At 38.3% G+C, this 22,798-nt stretch overlaps 1 protein-coding gene across 2 annotated transcripts in view; it reads left to right on the forward strand.

Moving 5' to 3' along the window:
- The first annotated feature begins 11,776 nt into the window (after positions 1–11,776).
- LOC133542801 (EGF-like repeat and discoidin I-like domain-containing protein 3) overlaps positions 11,777–22,798 on the forward strand; it is a 39,110-nt gene continuing 28,088 nt past the window's right edge. For both annotated transcript variants that reach the window (XM_061886971.1, XM_061886972.1), the window contains exons 1-3: positions 11,777–11,945; positions 21,194–21,319; positions 21,411–21,542. In XM_061886971.1, coding sequence (XP_061742955.1) covers positions 11,885–11,945; positions 21,194–21,319; positions 21,411–21,542 — 319 coding nt within the window. In that variant the 5' untranslated portion in view covers positions 11,777–11,884. The remainder of the gene's footprint in view (positions 11,946–21,193; positions 21,320–21,410; positions 21,543–22,798) is intronic.

Genomic DNA, 22,798 nt, shown 5'->3' on the forward strand with positions numbered 1-22,798 from the left:
CCTATCTATTGTGCCTTTAAAAAAGACTTTAAACTTTACATTAAAAAGATCTCTACCTCTAACAACAGAAAAGCTGTGAAAACGATGATGCTGTCTTCCAAATTTAATTTATTTAATGAATCTGAATGAGCCTATGGCTTTGCACTTTGTTTATATATATATATATATATATATATATATATATATATATATATATATATATATATACATATAGATATATATATATATATACATATATATATATATATAGATGTATATATATAGATATATATATGTATCTATATATATATATATATATAGATACATATATGTATCTATATATATATATATATAGATACATATATATATATATCTATATATCTATATCTATATATATACATATATATATATATATATCTATATATATATATATATAGATTTGTTTGTATTCTATTTTTGTTATTTTGAATTTACGCTGTTTTGTACTGTTTTCATAATGTTTGATAATGTTTTATATTGTTGTTTGACTTACTGTTTGTAATTGTTGAAATTTATAAATGATCAATGATAAATGGGTTGTACTTGTATAGCGCTTTTCTACCTTAAAGGTACTCAAAGCGCTTTGACACTATTTCCATATTTACCCATTCACACACACATTCACACACTGATGGAGGGAGCTGCCATGCAAGGCCCTCACCAGCACTCATCAGGAGCAAGGGTGAAGTGTCTTGCTCAGGACACAACGGACGTGATGAGGTTGGTACTAGGTGGGGATTGAACAGGGGACCCTCGGGTTGAAATAAATAAAAAAATAAAATAAAAATAAAAAATAAATAAATATTTTTGCTGCTGCAATGTCATTGCAACCTCATTATACCATTGGCTAAGTTTTATATTCATAAATGTAAATTTCTCAGTGCCCGACCTGTTTGTTTTTTGCCTTTTAAAAAAATAATTATAACTTGACTTTAAAACACTTTCTACCTCTAACAACCAAAAAAGCTGTGGAAAATACAAACCCCATTTCCATATGAGTTGGGAAATTGTGTTAGTTGTAAATATAAACGGAATACAATGATTTACAAATAATTTTCAACCCATATTCAGTTGAATATGCTACAAAGACAACATATTTGATGTTCAAACTGATAGACTTTTTTTTTTTTGCAAATAATCATTAACTTTAGAATTTGATGCCAGCAACATATGACAAAGAAGTTGGGAAAGGTGGTAATAAATACTGATAAAGTTGAGGAGTGCTCATCAAAAACTCATTTGGAACATCCCACAGGTGTGCAGGCTAATTGGGAACAGGTGCGTGCCATGATTGGGTATAAAAACAGCTTCCCAAAAAATGCTCTGTCTTTCACAAGAAAGGATGGGGCGAGGTACACCCCTTTGTCCACAACTGCATGAGCAAATAGTCAAACAGTTTAAGAACAACATTTCTGAAAGTGCAATTGCAAGACATTTCGGGATATCAACATCTACGGTCCATTATATCATCAAACGGGTCAGAGAATCTGGAGAAATCACTCCACGTAAGCGGCATGGCCGGAAACCAACATTGAATGACCGTGACCTTTGAGCCCTCGGACGGCACTGTATCAAAAACCAACATCAATCTCTAAAGGATATCACCACATGGGCTCAGGAACACTTCAGAAAACCACTGTCACTAAATATAGTTCGTCGCTACATCTGTAAGTGAAAGTTAAAGATCCACTATGCAAAGCGAAAGCCATTTATCAACAACATCCAGAAACACTGTCAGCTTCTCTGGGCCTGAGATCATCTAAGATGGACGGATGAAAAGTGGAAAAGTGTTCTGTGGTCTGACGAGTCCACATTTCAAATTGTTTTTGGAAATATTACACATCGTGTCATCTGGACCAAAGGCGAAGCGAACCATCCAGACTGTTATCGACGCAAAGTTCAAAAGCCAGCATCTGTGATGGTATGGAGGTGCATTAGTGCCCAAGGCATGGGTAACTTACACATCTGTGAAGGCAACATTAATGCTGGAAGGTACATACAGGTTTTGGAACAACATATGCTGGCTTCTAAGCGCCGTTTTTTTTCATGGACGCCCCTGTTTATTTCAGCAAGACAATGCCAAGCCACATTCAGCACGTGTTAGAACAGCGTGGCTTCGTAAAACAAAGAGTGCGGGTACTTTCCTGGCCCACCTGCAGTCCAGACCTGTCTCCCATCGAAAATGTGTGGCGCATTATGAAGCGAAAAATACGACAGCGGAGACCCCGGAGTGTTGAACGGCTGAAGCTCTACATAAAACAAGAATGGGAAATAATTCAACTTACAAAGCTTCATCAATTAGTTTCCTCAGTTCCCAAAGGTTTATTGAGTGTTGTTAAAAGAAAATGTGATGTAACACAGTGGAGAACATGCCATTTCCCAACTACTTTGGCACGTGTTGCAGCCATGAAATTCTAAGTCAATAATTATTTGCAAAAAAAAAAAAATAAAGTTTATGAGTTTGAACTTCAAATATCTTATCTTTGAAAAGGATAGGACTCAGATGAAGAGTAGGGAACTTTGACAGGCTTTTATTTTGATAGCTTCCTTTCACCTCCAAAGTCAAGGAATTACAATATCTATATTAACCCAAAAAAAACTAATCGGCGAAAAAGGTTCTGAAAAAAAAAGGAACAACTGAAAATCACTCCGAACGGAGGAAAACACCAAAGCAAAGACAAACTATAATTGGCGCCGTATATGCTATAAAATGTATTAACAAAAAACGCTCCAACAGGAGGAAGAAACAACAGCTATGAAAAATTCTACACTAACTAATCTAATAAAGTTTTAACTAAAACGGGGACGGCGTGGCGCAGTGGGAGAGTGGCCGTGCGCAACGCGAGGGTCACTGGTTCAAATCCCACCTAGAACCAACCTCGTCACGTCCGTTGTGTCCTGAGCAAGACACTTCACCCTTGCTCCTGATGGGTGCTGGTTGGCGCCTTGCATGGCAGCTTCCGCCATCAGTGTGTGAATGTGTGTGTGAATGGGTAAATGTGGAAGTAGTGTCAAAGCGCTTTGAGTACCTTGAAGGTAGAAAAGCGCTATACAAGTACCACACATTTATTATTTATCATTTAAAATTGTCACTCCAAAATTTTAGGAAAGAAAGAAAAATAACTGATGACTCATCACTTTGGCTGAATAAACTAAATAACAAAAAAATCACTCTGCTGAGGAAGAAGAAAGGAAAACTCAAAATAGTAACGAAAGGTTTCAGGATCAAGGAACATAAGTATGAGACAAGGCAAGGTAAGGCAAGGCATGGACATGGACATGGACGCTAGAGAGCACGTATAAACGAAACAATCTGGCACAGAACAAAGGGAGGAGTGGGCTTATAAGACACATGAGGGTAATAGGGAACAGGTGGAAACAATCAGGGAACAGGGATGACGTCAGACTGATGACACAAAAGGAAGGGCAAGTGACTTGAAACGAGAGGAGAGTTACTTTTCAAACTAAAACATGCAAATCATAAGACAGAAAAAACCAAGACAAGACATCCCTCACCGCAATGTGACAGTTTTGAATGTAAAAAAAAAAATTGGAGGGACCCATTTAACTCAAAACACTCTCAAACCAACATTGAAATCATCCTGTAAAAACGGAACAATTTTTACACCTAACATGGCTTTTAAAAAGAAAAAAAAACTTTCCAATAAGGAATTGTGTGTATAAACAATGCAATGGAATGCACTACCAACAACTACAGTAGTATTTTAAAGTAATATAATAATAATAAACAGTATTTAACTTGTTGAGTGTACTTCTACAATATCTCCTTCAACCTGCTTCTACAAACACCATTAGCAGTTTTTCCATATTTTCATGGATTAATGTCCACCATTTAGATGTAATTTTAATATTCTTGGCTGCTGTTAGACTCATTCTGCTTCAGTTAGGTGCAGACTAGCAGTCACACGCTTTGCAATTTTGGTGACACGCTCGGTCATGTGTTTGCTGATTTATTTATTTAGTTCAAGGAATATCATCCGCTTATTATTCTCACTACTGTCCTTCACACTTACTTTCTTCCTTCCCATGCTTGGAAAAACAAAGTTGTGTCAATCTCTAACTATGAGGTAATGCTAGCGAGTAAGACCGGAAATGTTTTGGGCGGGTCTTACGGGGTTTACTTTGACATTTGCCACACCAACTAATGGCGTGGATGGTTGTAACTCCAAATTTGCCTGCAATTTCAAACATACCAACTAGTTTTTATCTCAAAACACTCTTGAGTTGGGGTTCTCTTAAGTCACTGTACATATATAATGTGTTAGCAATAATTGTGTATCAATATTGTGCAATCAGAGCATAAATGTAAAAGTGCTTGTTTTGAAATCGGCAATTGTTAAAGCTGTTGTCTGTCAAGGGCTCCAAATAATAAAATGAAAATAAAGCAAGTGTTACCAACAGTGGTGTAAGAAAACAGAGGCAGACACTTAACCATGACACACACCAGCTTTAAAATGCAGTAAACTGTTTGTATACATGGTACACCATAAATGCAGCATAACACATGCTTCTATGCATACAGTTCATACATACATAAAGTGTAGCAAAAAGTATTTAGTCAGCCACCGATTGTGTAGGTTCTCCCACTTAAAATGATGACAGAGGTCTGTAATGTTCATCATAGGTACACTTCAACTGTGAGGGACAGAATGTGAAAACAAAATCCAGGAATTCACAATGTAGGAATTTTAAAGAATTTATTTGTGAATTATGGTGGAAAAATATGTATTTGGTCAAACATTCAAAGCTCTCACTGATGGGAGGAGGTTTTCGCTCAAAATCTCACGATACATGGCCCCATTCATTCTTTCCTTAACATGGATCAATCGTCCTGTCCCCTTAGCAGAAAAACAGCCCCAAAGCATGATGTTTCCACCCCCATGCTTCACAGTAGGTATGGTGTCCTTGGGATGCCGCTCGGTATTCTTCTTCCTCCAAACACGAAGCGTTGAGTTTTTTACCAAAAAGTTCTATTTTGGTTTCATGTGACCACATGACATTCTCCCAATCCTCTGCTGTATCATCCATGTGTTCTCTGGCAAACTTCAGACACGCCTGGACATGCACTGGCTTAAGCAGGGGGACACATCTGGCACTGCAGGATTTGATTCCCTGTGGGCGTAGTGTGTTACTGATGGTAACATTTGTTACTTTGGTCCCAGCTCTCTGCACATAGTTAATGAAGTTTTAAGATATCTCTATTTTCATACACATACAACCAGTCCACAGATGTCAGTCAATGATGGAAATTATATTTCCAAATATGTTTTCTTTCCTCACTTGTCTGTTTAAAAAAAATATTTTTATTTATTTAATATTTATATATGGAAATATTGAATGTATGCCACAAAGTGGGACTATTAATTTTCTTTTCTCCTTTCGATATGTGTATATTTAAATAGTACATGTACCATTGACATCAATAAAAACATGGAGTGTTTATTCATATCTATGATAAAAGGTCCATGGCAGTTCCCTGGGATTAAAAAGAAAGGAAATCAGGTTTTCCTGGGGCTATCATGGCTGAACAAGTAAGCCTTACACTATTATCTCTCAGATTTAATTTGCCTAATGTATGGAGCTAACATTTTTTTGGTGTTTTTTTAAATACATATTTTTAACTCTGCCATCTCTACTGATCTGGGCTGATGTCTAATTTTCCATAGTTTGAGTTGTTTGCAGAAACCTAAATACTTTTTTATAGTAATATTAAAACCATATTCATTAATTGTAGTAATAACCTGTCATTCATTATTCTACTAAAATAATAACTGCAATCATAACATCAAAAATTAGGCCCATATGCTAATCATGTGGTCCTGATATGATTTGATTCCCTGTCGGCGTAGTGTCTTACTGATGGTAACCTTTGTTACTTTGGTCCCAGCTCTCTGCAGGTCATTCACCAGGTCCCCCCGTGTGGTTCTGGGATTTTTGCTCACAGTTATCATGATCGTTTTGACCCCACGGGATGAGATGTTGCGTGGAGCCCCAGATCGAGGGAGATTATCAGTGGTCTTGTATTAGATTAGATTAGATAGTACTTTATTTATTCCGTCAGGAGAGTTCCTTCAGGAAAATTAAAATGTTCAGCACAATGCCATTCAAGATCAAACAAACATTACAGGGAGACAGAACAGGATCGCTGACAGGTCTGCCGGCTTCCAGCGCACCTTACAAAAAAGATGAGATACAGGTAAACAAGGGGGGGTAATGGGAGAAAAAAATAGAAGATTAAAATAGAATAAAAAAAATCGGTCTTAGCCTGGGCCCTGGAGAGGGGGTGCGGAATGAGGCCAAGGGAAAAAAACTACTCATAGCCATAGTACACATCCCTTTTAACATGTGTGTAAGAGGGAAACATCAAACATCAAAGAACACAGAGGACATTAAAGACAATAAAGCAGCAGATACAACCAGACACTTTTACACACAGCTATGAATAAAAAGTAAAAGAAACATATCCACTGTGGTGGCCTCTGCGGTGTTCCACACCATCGTCCGCCGGGGTGGAGGGAGCAAGGCCAGAGACAGGAGCAGACCCAACAAAGCAACCAAGACAGCCGACTCCACTCTCGGCCAGTGTCCAGTCCGCATGGATGAGAGATGATACGTCCAAGGTGACTGAGGTGTCCGACACCTGCTCACCCAGCCAAGACACCGCGAAGCCTCTCCGTCCCAGCGCTCAGTGCTAGCTCCGCAGCTATGTCCCCTCCTCCAGTCACTCCAAACCGACTCCGGTGTGGCAGACACCCAGCAGCTGGTCTCCATGGCCAAAAGGCTCCCGGGGAGGCAGATCCAGAAGTCCACAAGAAAAGGACCACAGAAGTCACGAAAGTGCCACCCCTTGTCACACAGTCCCAAAGGGTCCTGGACCAAAAGGCAAAAAAATATAATAACACATGAAAACAAGAGGGAAACACAAAAGGATGACACAAGAGCACAGAGCTCCTGCCAACAGCAGCCACTACAGCAGCGCCATCTTGGGGGGGAATTGTATGTCTTCCATTTTCTGATAATTGCTCCCACAGTTGTTATACAGATAGCGAGTTCAAACAAGTGCGAGTGGAGGACAGAAGAGCTTCTTAAAGAAGAAGTTATAGGTCTGTGAGAGCCAGAGATCTTCCTTGTTTGAAGAGACCAAATACTTATTTTCCACCATAATTTACAAATAAATTCTTAAAAATTCCTACAGTGTGAATTCCTGTTTTTTTTTTTTTCACATTCTGTCTCTCACAGTTGAAGTGTACCTATGATGAAAATTACAGACCTCTGTCATTGTTTTAAGTGGGAGAACTTGCACAATCGGTGGCTGACTAAATACTTTTTTGCCCAACTGTACATGCTAAACAACAATGTACACAGTTGTGTTTTTGCTCCCAGCTGTCATGAGCTGAAAAACGTTTTCTGTATAAACAAAAGGCCTATATTTCTCAAAATATGTGTTGACAAATCCATCCAAATTTGTGTTAGTGACCCCACTGGTGTGGCATATCAAGACGCTAATGCCTTGTGGCATTTACACTATTAGTCAGATGTACTGTATACTGTACAACAGGGGTGTCAAAGTCAAGGGCTGCGGGCCGGATCTGGCCTGTGAATGAATTATCTATTATATTTAATTATTGGAACCGGCCCTGCTGCTGTTTTGCACGCACCAATACTCCATCAGTGTTGGCGCTACGAATTTTCAAAATGGGTTGCCAGGGAACAATCAAGTTACAAAGATGGTGTTCAACAGTAAATTATTGGGGTGCCACTTTTTTGTAACCATTTTGAAAACAAAGGATAAATGTATGCATTATCCTGTTATATCTCACATTCTATATTGTGTTTTGGAAAAAGGTTGTCATAAAATGTATTTAATTTTTTTTTTTTTTTAAATGGCTCCAGCACCCACCACCAACCCAAAAGGGACAAGCGGTAGAAAATTGATGGACAGAATACAAAAAAAACCCAACATATTTTTATGCATATGTAAATGCATTCAGTTATAAACATTCATTCACTTTCTTCTTTCCTTCACGGATCTAAACTTTTTTTTCTATGCTTTTATTGAAATATTTTCAGAATGTGATTCTTCTATTTTTGGCCAAATTAAGACGGATAAAACAATCTGAAGTTGTCTTTATTTTTTTGTTTTAATGACATGATTTTAATAGTCCGGCCTGCTTGTGCACAGATTTTCCTCCATGCGGCCCCTGAGTTAAAACGAAAATGTGCAGTATCCTTGTCCCATTTGGGGTGGCGGAGGGTGCTGGAGCCTATCTCAGCTTGCACCTGGGTATAGGTTGATTGGCAACACTAAATCGGCCCTAGTGTGAGTGTGGATGTTTTCTGTCTATCTGTGTTGGCGCTGTGATGTGATGGCGACTTGTCTTAGTACTTTTTTCATGTTCAAATGTCCAGGATGAGGTTATTGCAAATAGTGTCCTCTTGAGGGCGACAGAGATTAACAAAGTGGTGCTTAGTCAAACTTGTTTAAACATTTGCACACGTTATTTTTTTTTTCATTATCCATCCATCCATCCATTTTCTACTGCTTGACCCTTTTGGGGTCGCGGGGGGTGCTGGAGACTATCTCAGCTGCATTCGGGCGGTAGGGGTGTACACCCTGGACAAGTCGCCACCTCATCACAGGGCCAACACAGATAGACAGACAACATTCACACTCGCATACACACACTAGGGCAGTGGTTCTCAACCTTTTTTCAGTGATGTACCCCCTGTGAACATGTTTTTAATTCAAGTACCCCCTAATCAGAGCAAAGCATCTCTGGTTGAAAAAAAGAGATAAAGAAGTAAAATACAGCACTATGTCATCAGTTGCTGATTTATTAAATTGTATAACAGTGCAAAATATTGCTCATTTGTAGTGGTCTATCTTGAAAAAGTTGGAAAAAAAGATAAAAAAATAAGTAAAAACTTGTTGAAAAATGAACAAGTGAATCATTTATACATAAAGATTTCTACACATAGAAGTAATCATCAACTTAAAGTGCCCTCTTTGGGGATTTTAATAGAGATCCATCTGGATTCATGAACTTAATTTCTTCACAAAAAAAGAAAACTGTAACAACAATATTTATGGAACATGTCCACAAAAAATCTAGCTGTCAACACTGAATATTGCATTGTTGCATTTCTTTTCACAGTTTATGAACTTACATTCATATTTTGTTGAAGTATTATTCAATAAATATATTTGTAAAGGATTTTTGAATTGTTGCTATTTTTAGAAAAATATCAAAAAAATCTCACATACCCCTTGGCATACCTTCAAGCACCCCCATTTGAGAACCATTGCACTAGGGCCCATTTAGTGTTGCCAATCAACCTATCCCCAGGTGCATGTTTTTGGCGGTGGGAGGAAGCCTGAGTACTCGGAGGGAACCCACCCAGTCAAGGGGAGAACATGCAAACTCCACACAGAAAGATCCCGAGACCGGGATTGAACCCAGGACTACTCAGGACCTTCGTATTGTGAGGCACATGCACTAACCCTTAATATCAAAATAATAAATACACTTTTCATGCACAGACAAGTTGCAACACGTAGTCATTTCACCAGTAAGAGAAAATCGAAAAAACAAGATATGCACGCACGCACATGCATCACTATTGACAATAACAAAAGATGGCATCGCACTGAGGAGTGAGGAAAAACATATTTTCAGAATAAATAAAAAGTAACACATTCAATAAAATAACATCAATCCATCCATCCATTTCTACCGCTTGTCCCGTTTGGGCTTGTGGGGGGTCGCTGGAGCCAATCTCAGCTGCATTAGGGCGGAAGGCGGTTCTTACACCCTGGACAAGTCGCCACCTCATCACAGGGCCAACATAGATAGACAGACAACATTCACACTCACAATTCCCAAATTAGGGCCAATTTAGTGTTGCCAATCAACCTATCCTCAGGTGCATGTTTTTGGAGGTGGGAGGAAGCCGGAGTACCCGGAGGGAACCCACACAGTCACGGGTAGAACATGCCGAGCCCGGGATTGAACCCAGGACAACTCAGGACCTTTGTAATGTGAGGCACATGCACTAACCCCTGTTTCACCGTGCTGCAATTATATTTATATAGCACTTTTTCTCTAGTGACTCAAACGCTTTACATAGTGAAACCCAATATTTAAGTTACATTGAAACCAGTGTGGGTGGCACTGGGAGCAGGTGGGTAAAGTGATCAAATAATAAAATAACATAAAACATCCACCACCCATCCACTTTCCACCGCTTATTCCCTTTGGGCTCGCGGGGGGCTCTGGTGCCTATCTCAGCTACAATCGGGCAGAAGGCGGGGTACACCCTGGACAAGTCGCCACCTCATTGCAGGGCCTAACATAAAACATATTCTAAGAAATATATATGAATAAAATATAAGTACAAAATAAATAGATCATTAGAAACATAAACTATTGAGAATATCGTGTGTTCAAACCCCGGCTGAGTCATACCAAAGACTATAAAAATGGGACCCATTACCTCCCTGCTCGGCACTCAGCATCAAGGGTTGGAATTGGGGGTTGAACAACCTAAATGATTGCCGGCTGCGGCCACCGCTGCTGCTCACTACTCCCCTCACCTCCCAGGGGTTGATCAAGGGGATGGGTCAAATGCAGAGAGTAATTTCACCACACCTAGTATGTGTGTGACAACCATTGGTACTTCAACTTGACCTGTAGTAATTATAGCAATATAAATTACAGAACCCAAGAAGAATTTAAAAAGCCTGATGAAAAAGGCGGTCTTTAACCTTTTTAATATAGACTTTTGTCAAAATCAGATTTATTTCGATGTTTTGTTTCAAAAGCTTCAGTCATTTTGTGTATGTAAACAGACAAAGAAAAGGACAACGTCACCCCAAAATTAGTGTCCTCCATATCAGTGGTTCTCAAATGGGGGTAAGCGTACCCCTGGGGTTACTTGAAGGTATGCCAAGGGGTACGTGAGATTTAAAAAAAAAAAATTCTAAAGATAGCAACGATTCAAAAATCCTTTATAAATATATTTATTGAATAATACTTCAACAAAATATAAATGAAAGTTCAGAAACTGTGAAAAGAAATGCAACAATGCAATATTCGGTGTTCACAGCTAGATTTTTTGTTGACATGTTCCATAAATATTGATGTTAAATATTTATTTTTTGTGAAGAAATGTTTAGAATTAAGTTCATGAATCCAGATGGGTCTCTATTACAATCCCCAAAGAGGGCACTTTAAGTTGATGATTACTTCTATGTGTAGAAATCTTTATTTATAATCGGATCACTTGTTCATTTTTCAACAAGTTTTTACTTATTTGTATACCGGTATCTTGTTTTCCAAATAGTTCAAGAAAGACCACTACAAATGAGCAATATTTTGCACTGTTATACAATTTAATAAATCAGAAACTGATGACATGGTGCTGTATTTTACTTCTTTATCTCTTTTTTTCAACCAAAAATGCTTTGCTCTGATTAGGGGGTACTTGAATTAAAAAAAAAATTCACATGGGTACATCACTGAAAAAAGGTTGAGAACCACTGCTCCATATAGTCAATTTTTTTATATTCTTATTTAATTCCTGAACGATTAATTGTATGTGGTAAAAATTCACTACTAAAAAAAAAAGAGTAAAACAATAAATACATAAATTCACTCCCTACTTTATGACCAGAGGTTTACGCCCTTTGAAAGACGTCACTTCCCATTGGGATTTACCATTCGTTTTCCTTTCGGTTGCAGTAGAATTCCCATTTTTCCAGAGAGCACTTGAACGCAGCAGTAGCAGAGGTTCTGCTATTCACTTCACTCTGAACAAACTTGACTGAACGAAGAGCAAAACAAAAATGACAGGAAAAGCTCTTTTGACTGCTTTCACCTTTCTCATTTGCCTATTTTCAGTCACAGGTAAGATTCTTTAACTCACCGTACATGGGACGTTTTGTGCTTTAATTCTGACTTCATTCAAATCGTTGGAGTAATTTAGAAAACGTTTACACGGGTAATCTGAACTAGTACAAACTGGCTTATTTTTATGGGAAGTAATAGAAGCAGATCATTGGTCATTTATAAAGAGTCAAAATATGTTTTTGATTCGAAATGTAGGAAGCTTTAACGGATTTTTAAATTATTTAAGTACACATTTAGAAACATCTTATGTTTACACAATTCACTAAATTGTGTACATTTTTGATCTATCCATCCATCCATCCATCTATTTCCTACCGCTTGTCCCTTTCGATGTTGCAGGGGGTGCTGGAGCCTATGTTGAATTACAAACCCCGTTTCCATATGAGTTGGGAAATTGTGCTAGATGTAAATATAAACGGAATACAATGATTTGCAAATCATTGTCAACCCATATTCAGTTGAATATGCTACAAAGACAACATATTTGATGTTAAAATTGATAATCTTTTTTTTTTTTTTTGCAAATAATCATTAACTTTAGAATTTGATGCCAGCAACACGTGACAAATAAGTTGGGAAAGGTGGCAATAAATACTGATAAAGTTGAGGAATGCTCATCAAACACTTATTTGGAACATCCCACAGGTGTGCAGGCTAATTGGGAATAGGTGGGTGCCATGATTGGGTATAAAAACAGCTTACATGAAATGCTAAGTAATTCACAAACAAGGATGGGGCGAGGGTCACCAATTTGTATGCAAATTGTCGACCAGTTTTAGAACAACATTTTTTCACCGAGCTATTGCAAGGAATGTAGGGATTTTACCATCTACGGTCCGTAAAATCATCAAAAGGTTCAGAGAATCTGGAGAAATCACTGCACGTAAGCAATGATATTACGGACCTTTGATCCCTCAGGCAGTACTGCATCAAAAACCGACATCAGTGTGTAAATGATATCACTACACGGCCTCAGGAACACTTCCTAAAACCACTGTCAGTAACTACAGTTGGTCGCTACATCTGTAAGTGCAAGTTAAAACTCTACTCTGCAAAGCGAAAGCCATTTATCAACAACACACAAGAACGCCGCCGGATTTTCTGGGCCCGAGCTCATCTAAGATGGACTGATGCAAAGTGGAAAAGTGATCTGTGGTCTGACAAGTCCACATTTCAAATTATATTTGGAAACTGTGGACGTGGTGTACTCCGGAACAAAGAGGAAAATAACCATCCAGATTGTTATAGGCGCAAAGTTCAAAAGCCAGCATCTGTGATGGTATGGAAGTGCATTAGTGCCCAAGGCATGGGTAACTTACATATCTGTGAAGGCACCATTAATGCTGAATGGTCCATACAGATTTTGGAGCAACATATGTTGTCATCCAAGCAACATTATCATGGACGCCCCTACTTATTTCAGCAAGACAATGCCAAGCCACGTGTTACAACAGCGTGGTTTCGTAGTAAAAGAGTGCGGGTAATTTCCTGGCCCGCCTGCAGTCCAGACCTGTCTCCCATGGAAAATGTGTGGCGCATAATGAAGTGTAAAATACGACAGCGAAGACCTCGGACTGTTGAACGACTGAAGCTTTACATAAAACAAGAATGGGAAAGAATTCCACTTTCAAAGCTTCAACAATTAGTTTCCTCAGTTCCCAAAAGTTTATTGAGTGTTGTTAAAAGAAAAGGTGATGTAACACAGTGGTGAACATGCCCTTTCCCAAGTACTTTGGCACATGTTGCAGCCATGAAATTCTAAGTTAATTATTATTTGCAAAAAATAAATAAAATTTATGAGTTTGAACATCAAATATCTTGTCTTTGTAGTGCATTCAACTGAATATAGGTTGAAAAGGATTTGCAAATCATTGTATTCCGTTTATGTTTACATCTAACACAATTTCCCAACTCATATGGAAACAGGGTTTGTAATAGTGTTCATGATTAATGTGATCATTTAATGTGATTAATCGCATAAGTTAATTTGTTATTAACTCTGACAGCCCTAGTTTTAACATATTTCTGTTACGAAAGTTGTTTGGTTCCTGTATTTAGGTGTCACCATTTGTCAATTAGTAGAGAAAAAATAAATAGGATACGTTAGATCGATCGTTTAGAACAGTGGTTCACAAACGTTTTTCCAAGTACCACCCCAGAAAACACTTGGCTCTCCAAGTTCCACCATAATGACCAACATTAAAATACATTCGCGTAGTAGGCCTAAGTATTTATTAAAAACAAGGCAGTGGTTTTAGTCAACATTTATATTTATTATTGTTGGCCACTGTAACATTACACATAGTGCACAAACATCCTCAACAATAAAACTCCAAATGCAGTACATATTTACAGACTTTTTGTCGTACCACAAGTGGTACCTCGTACCACAGTTTGAGATTCACTGGTTTAGACAGTCAAGTAAGAAAGGAAAGAAGGAAATAGTACAATTTTGTTTGGAACATGCATACAGTTACAATATTGTACATTACATATTTCCAGTTGTTCTCTGTCAAGAAGTCCGGAAAGAAGTAGGCAGAAGCAGAGCGAAGAATGGTTGCATCTGGGGTGTCCAAAGAGCGGCCCGGGGGCCATTTGTGGCCCGCAGGTCATTTTTTAACGGCCCCACGGCACTTTTTAAAAATACGATGGAAAAAAATTAAAACATAAAAAGTGGTATAAAAGAGCAAATGTAAAATGTAACAGGAACATTTTGCAATGTTTACTCTAATAACACACAGCTGCCATGCAGGCTGTTTCTTTCTTTAAATCATAATAAGTGAATCAAAATCAATGTCATTTTGAATTATTGACCTATTCATGGCTCCAATTACGTCACATTAAATATTCCATTTCGAGATATTTTTGTGGACAAATGTTGGATATTTTGTGTTTGCCATATAAAAAACTGAGCTTCTTTTTTTTTTTCAAAGAAGGGCCTAAAAGAAACAAACAAAAAACATAAACTACAAAAAAACGTATAATTGACGAATAGATCTGAAGTTGATCTTGAGACCATTGTGTTAAAAGTAAACAGTAAAAAAACCCATTATAATTTATTTTTTAACACTTTAATGAGTAGGACCCCTTTGGATCAGTGTGTTTTGTTTTTAAGTGTCATTGTACAAAAAATAATAGTGAATTAAAATCAATGATGTTATGAGTTGTTTAATTATATAATCTCAAATATTCTACTTCAAAATTTTAGTGGGTGAAATTATTGCATATTTTGTGTTTTTTTCCATAAAAAAACATGGTTTTCTTTGACAAAAAGAGCATACAACTTAAATCTTTAAAAACGTCATATTGACAGATAGACCTAATGTTGATCTAGAGATTTAAAACTTGAATAATAATAAGAATAATAATACTGAATAATGACACATTTTTAACATTTTATTTTTACCAAAACCCGAAAAATAGCGCCATATGTGCCGCTGTCTCGAGTACAACAAGAACAGCTGTGTGCTCACCTAACTCAAGATCAACCTGGAAATGTCCTGCCAACTTCACACACCTGCACACACATGCACACCATGGTCTTGTGACCTGACAGAAAATAGCACCAAACATGTCTGGGCTGTTGAGAATCTCATTGGCAGCTGTGTGTGCATCCAGCACCTTCTGTTGCACTAATTCTCACATCCTGATGTGTTGTTGTTGTTGTTTACGGGAAACACTCTCATGTTGTGTAACTGCTCTTTCCCGAAAGAGCTCCCTGCTTCTCTCCCACCTGGTTAATCCTGCAATCTCTTAATCCCGACCACACACGGACATGCTGCTGTTTCGTCCTTGTGTCCGTTTTTGTTGTACAGAACTGCATGTTTGGATATATGCAGCAGGTCATTACTAATAACTAAGCAAGTATACTGTACAGTGAAATTATTGTTAAAATTAGGGTTGTCCGATAGTGATATTGACATTGGGCATCGATTGAATATCAGCAACAAAAAAAAAAGGATAATTTTGCATGTTAAATTGCTGATACAATCAATCTTGCAGCGCATGTATGTGTGCAAAGATGGACATTTCACATCTACATGGTCTCCATGAAGCACACATTTTCTTGTATTTTACTGAAGCCAGTACAAAAGGTAAACGGACAGTGGTTCTTTAAAGTGTTCCTGAGCCCATGTGGTGATATCCTTTTTGATGCAGTACTGCGTGAAGGATCAAAAGTCTGTAATATCATCGCTTGCGTGCAGTGATTTCTCCAGATTCTCTGAACCTTTTGATGATATTACGGACCGTAGATGGTGAAACCCCTAAATTCCTTACAAAAGCCGGTTGAGAGATGTTATTCTAAAACAATTTGCTCACACATTTGTTGACAAAGTAGTGACCCTCGCCCCATCCTTTTTTTTAAATGACTAAGCATTTCATGGAAGCTGCTTTTATACCCAATCATGGCACCCACCTGTTCCCAGTTAGCCTGTTCACCTGTGGGATTTTCCAAATAAGCGTTTGATGAGCATTTGTGAACTTTCTCAGTCTCTTTTGCTACTTGTGCCAGCTTTCTTGAAACATGTTGCAGGCATCAAATTCCAAATGAGCTAATATTTGAAAAACATAACGTTTTACAGTTTGAACGTTAAGTATCTTGTCTTTGCAGTCTATTCAATTAAATATAGGTTGAAACGTATTAGCCAATAATTATGTTCTGTTTATATTTACCGTTTACACAACGTGCCAACTTCACTGGTTTTGGGTTTTGTATTTGAAGTTGCATATTATTTACACATGCTGTACATGGATGTATGATGGATGTATGGATGATTTGTGCTGATATCATATCAGATCCTTAGCACTACCCTTCCATCCGTATAGCATCAACTACCTTCATGATTTTATGTGAAAAACTAGTAATCCATAATGTCCAACCATCGTGTTGTTTTCCATTACGCTGTATCGTAAAAAGTTACCAAAACTACTTCAGTCTTTTGAATCTAAACATCTGCTTCAAAAGGACTCAATGTCCATCCATCCGTCCATCCATCTTCTTCCGATTACCCGAGGTTGGGTCGCGGGGGCACCAGCCTAAGCAGGGAAGCCCAGACTTCCCTCTCCCCAGCCACTTCGTCCTGCTCCTCCCGGGGGATCCTGAAGCGTTCCCAGGCCAGCCGGGAGACATAGTCGTCCCAACGTGTCCTGGGTCTTCCTACTGGTCTGACGTTCCAGAAACACCTCCCTAGGGAGGCGTTCGGGAGGCATCCTGACCAGATGCCCAAAGCACCTCATCTGGCTCCTCTCAATGTGGAGGAGCAGCGGCTTTACTTTGAGCTCCTCCCGAATGACAGAGCTTCTCACCCCAATTCTAAGGGAGAGCCCCGCCACCCGGAGAAGGAAACTCATTTCGGCCGCTTGTACCCGTGATCTTGTCGTTTCGGTAATAACCCAAAGCTCATGACCATAGGTGAGGATGGGAATGTAGATCGACCGGTAAATTGAGAGCTTTGCCTTACGGTTCAGCTCCTTCTTCAGCACAACGGATCGATACAGCGTTCGAATCACAGAAGACGCCGCACCGATCCGCCTGTCAACCTTACAATCCACTTTTCCCTCACTCGTGAACAAGACTCCGAGGTAGTTGAACTCCTCCACTTGGGGAAAGATATCCTCCCTAACCCGGAGATGGCACTCCACCCTTTTCCAGGCGAGAACCATGGACTCGGACTTGGAGGTGCTGATTCTCATCCAAGTCGCTTCACACTCGGCTGCGAACCGAACAAGTGCAGTGAGAGCTGAAGATTTTGGCCAGATGAAGCCATCAGGACCACATCATCTACAAAAAGCAGAGACCTAATCCACCAAACCAGATACCCTCAACGCCCTGACTGTGCCTAGAAATTCTGTCCATAAACGTTATGAACAGAATCGGTGACAAAGGGCAGCCTTGGCGGAGTCCAACCATCACTGGAAACAGGTCCGAAAATACCACTCCATTTTAACCTAATGACAGACTCTTAATAATAATAAGGATAATGTTTTTATACCTACAATTGTTCTCTGTTTGAGTCATTTCACTTGATCAATCCTAAATAATAAAAAAATATGTATATCCATTCATCTATTTTGTATAATTCATATCAAATAAATATCGGTACAATACTCAAGGCTCCAAAATCGGTACTGGAAGTGAAAAGGTTGTATCAGGACATCCTTTGTTAAAATCACTATATTGTTTATTGCTCAGTGGCCTTGTGGTTTGAGTGTCCACCCTAAGACTGGAAGGTCGTGAGTTCAAACCCCGGCCGAGTCATACCAAAGACTATAAAAATGGGACCCCTTGCCTCCCTGTTTGGCACTCAGCATCAAGGGGTTGGAATTAGGGGTTAAATCACCATATGATTCCCGAGCACAGCCACCGCTGCTGCTCTCTGCTCCCCTCACCTCCCACGGGGTGAACAAGGGGATGGGTCAAATGCAGAGGATCATTTCACAACACCTAGTGTGTGTGTGACTGTCGTTGGGACTTTAACTTGAACTTTTTTCATTAATCCAGATTTCAGTTTCTTATGCGAGCCACCCAAATAGTCCTTGCAAAAGGTATGAGGGATAAATTATGTTATTCAACAAGGCTTAGACAGACTGTACTGCGTCACGATACAATAAATATGTCTGTGCCATGGTGTTAATGCATATTATTATTATGATTTTCTTTCTACATTTGAAACACTTTGTGTGGTCTACAATAGTGTTTATTAACCATAGGGCTAGGGTCTGTTGTTGGGCCGTGAGCATCCCCAATAGGGCCGCCCAATAATTTTGCTGCATTGGCAAGCAGTTTTGATACACTTTTCAACCAAACAGAAGAAGTATGGAGCTAAAGTCATTGGATTTTTTTTAAGTGCAACAATGATGTCTAGATTGGTGACGCTTTATTTTCATTTGCACTTTAATCTTATTAACCATTTATTTATTACAATCAGAAGTTATATTTATTTTTAATTGAGTTAGAATGTAGTTATTTTAGCACTGTGTAATTGTATGTAAACAATAATATATATATATATATATATATATATATATATATATATATATATATATATATATATATATATATATATATATATACATACATACATATACACATATATAAAATGTAAAAATATATTTATGCAGTTCTTGCAGTATATTTGATCAGTATTTATTTTTATCAGTTCGAACTAAGCCTTGCTTTTATATCATTTGACAAGGTTTACCATGTTTAATTGTAAGTAAATTAGGTACAATTATTGCATATGATTAAGGATTAAGATTACTAATTACTGTAAACGATTTCCCTCTCTGTGGTGGAAAAGTTAGGCCTTGAGGTCCAAAAGGTTAAGAACCACTGAGAGTGAATTGCATGACCTGGAATGGCCCCAGAAGAGTAAACAAACACACAGATTATGACTGAAAAGTCCTGGAGTGACTCATAAATCTGCTTCTTGCCACTCCCATCGGATTTCTTGGATTCATTTTCGCAATCCAATCCAAGACTGTTGTTTTGACAGTGGCAATCATTTCACAGCAAGGTTTCAAAAGATATTTGAAATGCAATTCACTATACAACATGAATTAAACCTGTCATTAACTTTTTGGACAGTTATTGAGTGTTTCCTAGGTTTAATAAGCATTCACACATGTAAGATGCTACACCAAAAAATCTTCTATTTATTATTATTCCGTTGCAAAAATTTAATGCGCTACACAACCCATCATTTTTGTCCAAACGGAACCCTCCAAGTCTCTAAACGTTTGGCTCGACCAGGAATCGTGAACCCCCCCTCAAAAATATCCTGGATTACCAAAGAGGCCCAGTTTTCCTAGGGAGATTTTGCCTATTGAAAAGGAATGGGCTAATTTTCAAACATGCACAACTCCCACATTTCTCCTGATTTGAACCATTCCACCATCCACACACTCCACTCACTTTGGACAAGCAAATTTCCATTTTCCAAGTTACATTTTTCTTTGCCAAACTCAGCCCCTATATTCACTTCTGCCTTATAAATTTTCACAGTTCACATTTTTTAACCGTTTCTGACAATTCCACCTTCAAAAAATTCCTCTTAGTTGGTACAACAAAACGCTCCTATTATTTTTTGTACAAAAAAACTGTTATTACATCAATATTTTTCAACCGTTTCTAAAAATTCCAACACCAAACTATTCATATCATCTATGACAATTGTGCTGGCAAATTATCGGTTTTCCCAAAATTTCCAGGAAAATCCCATTCAAAAGAATGGACGTATTCATAGTTCTGCAATGCCCTGTATTGTTAAAATTTTGCGCCAGTATTCTTCTTCCTCCAAACACGACGAGTTGAGTTTATACCAAAATGGATACATGGATGATACAGCAGAGGATTGGGAGAATGTCATGTGGTCAGATGAAACCAAAATTGAACTTTTTGGTATAAACTCAACTCGTCGTGTTTTGAGGAAGAAGAATACTGAGTTGCATCCCAAGAACACCATAACTACTGTGAAGCATGGGGGTGAAAACATCATGCTTTAGGGCTGTTTTTCTGCTAAGGGGACAGGACGATTGATCCGTGTTAAGGAAATAATGAATGGGGCCATGTATTGTGAGATTTTGAGCCAAAACCTCCTTCCATCAGTGAGAGCTTTGAATGGTTGACCGAATACTTATTTTCCATCATAATTTACAAATAAATTCTTTAAATTTCCTTTAATGTGAATTCCTGGATTTTTTTTCCACATTCTGTCTCTCACAGTTGAAGTGTACCTATGATGAAAATTACAGACCTCTGTCATCATTTTAAGTGGGAGAACTTTCACAATCGGTGGCTGACTAAATACTTTTTTGCCCCACTGTATGCGAAAGTTCAACTCCTGCCATTTTTACTTCCGTGACAAGGTTTTTTAATTAGGTAATCAGGAATATCAAGCAGCTCAAATGCGGCAAACATGGATAAATGGGCAGAGTATCAAAATACATTTTGGCACCAGTAACGGTACCAAAATATTGGTATCAAGTCAACACTACAGTGCACATAAATTGACATATAAAATGTTAATTTGCCAGATTATGACCAAAGGCAAATTTTTCATGCATATTTTTTTGCTGTTTTTTTTATCTGCCACACATAAAAAGCCTGTGTGTGAAAATAGTGCATACATTAAACTAGTCCCTGGTGGAAAAAAGGTTAGGAAACCATGTACTATATGACAGAACATATAACAAAATTGTCCATATTGACATAATTGTTTGACATTTCTCAACATTTCCCCTAGGTGACTACTGCGAGGTGAATCATTGTTATAACGGGGCGACGTGCGTGACAGGTGTAGGAGAAGAGCCCTTCATCTGCATCTGTGCGGACGGTTTTGCTGGAGACACATGCAACCTGACAGAAACAGGCAAGGCCGCAAAAAAAAAAAATGTCCTCAATGTAAAAAGTCGTAAATTAAATTGCGAGCTTACTGTCATTATTCGCCTTGCTTCTCTTAGGGCCTTGCAGTCCCAACCCTTGTAAGAACGATGCTTTGTGCCAGGTGATCGCTCCCACCAGAAGAGGTGATGTCTTCAACGAGTATATCTGCAAGTGCCAGCCTGGCTTTGAGGGAGCTCATTGCCAGATAAGTAAGCTGATTCCACCATGTTTGTCCAATAATCTTGCTTTTTATGTAAACTCAAAATACACATATGACATACAGTATTGAGGTTTTTATTTATAGTCAATTCATATTTTGTGACTATCTAAACCAGAGGTGTCAAACGTACGGGCCCGTGGGCCAGATCAGGCTCGCGAACAGCTTTTATCCGGCCCGTGGGATGAGTTTGCCAAGTACAAAAATGAGCCAAAATTTTTAAATGAAAGAAACTGCTGTTTTTAATGTGTCCACTAGATGTCGCAATAGCAATTATTTGTATCTTTGTAGATGACGCTACATATGTAAAAAAAAAATAAACCACATAATGTTAGCGCACCAGTCAAGAAAAATTAGTAAACTACAAAATAACATACTGTACATTCATTGTGATATATATTTTTTATCTTGATAGATTGAAAATTAACACCAATGAGTTGACTGATGAACATTATCACATAATTTATTCAGAAAGTATAAATAACGACAAATAAATGTACAATACTGTTAACAGCAACATTATGATTTGTACATTTACAGAATGTGCTTGTTCTTTTTTTAAACAGAAGAAAACCATCTGAAGTTGTCTTTATCTTTAAGTTATTGTGCCATGATTTTACCAGTCCGACCCACTTCGGAGTAGGTTTTTCTCCATGTGCCCCCCCCCATCTAAAATGAGTTTGACACCCCTGATCTAAACAATAACTTCTCAAAATGCACCTTATTTTTGACCTCTGCAGGGGGCAAGCTAATAGTGAGGGACGTGCTAATCAATCGGCCATTTTTTGGGAAAAAGTGCATGATAGCCATTGCTTAATAATGCCTTAATATGCCAATACTGTATTAATTTTTAGTCCCCCGGCTGACAAGCGGCTAACAGCTAATTATGTGTCTTCATACACACAGTGGAGACACTCCCTTAAGTTAATAATAATCACCTCCAATACAAAAAATAAACTGCATTTCTTTGTAGCTTAAGTAGCATTATTACTGGAGGACAAGGCTAAACATGTTACACACCGAGAGAAAGCCAGGAGCAAGCATGCTAAGAGCTAAGCTCACTTGAAAAAAACAGAAGAAATAGATGCATAGTAAAGCAGAAAGTAAGCAGCTATAAACAGGAAATTAGCAGGCAAGTAGATTAATAAGAGGTAGAGAGAGGATAACATAACAACAAATGTTGGAGGGTCAGCATTGTTACAGTCAGTACATGATTGACACTAGAGTGATTAGGCTGCTGTTTTATTT

This window comes from Nerophis ophidion, linkage group LG25, assembly GCF_033978795.1.
Source record: "Nerophis ophidion isolate RoL-2023_Sa linkage group LG25, RoL_Noph_v1.0, whole genome shotgun sequence".
Lineage (NCBI taxonomy): Eukaryota > Metazoa > Chordata > Actinopteri > Syngnathiformes > Syngnathidae > Nerophis > Nerophis ophidion.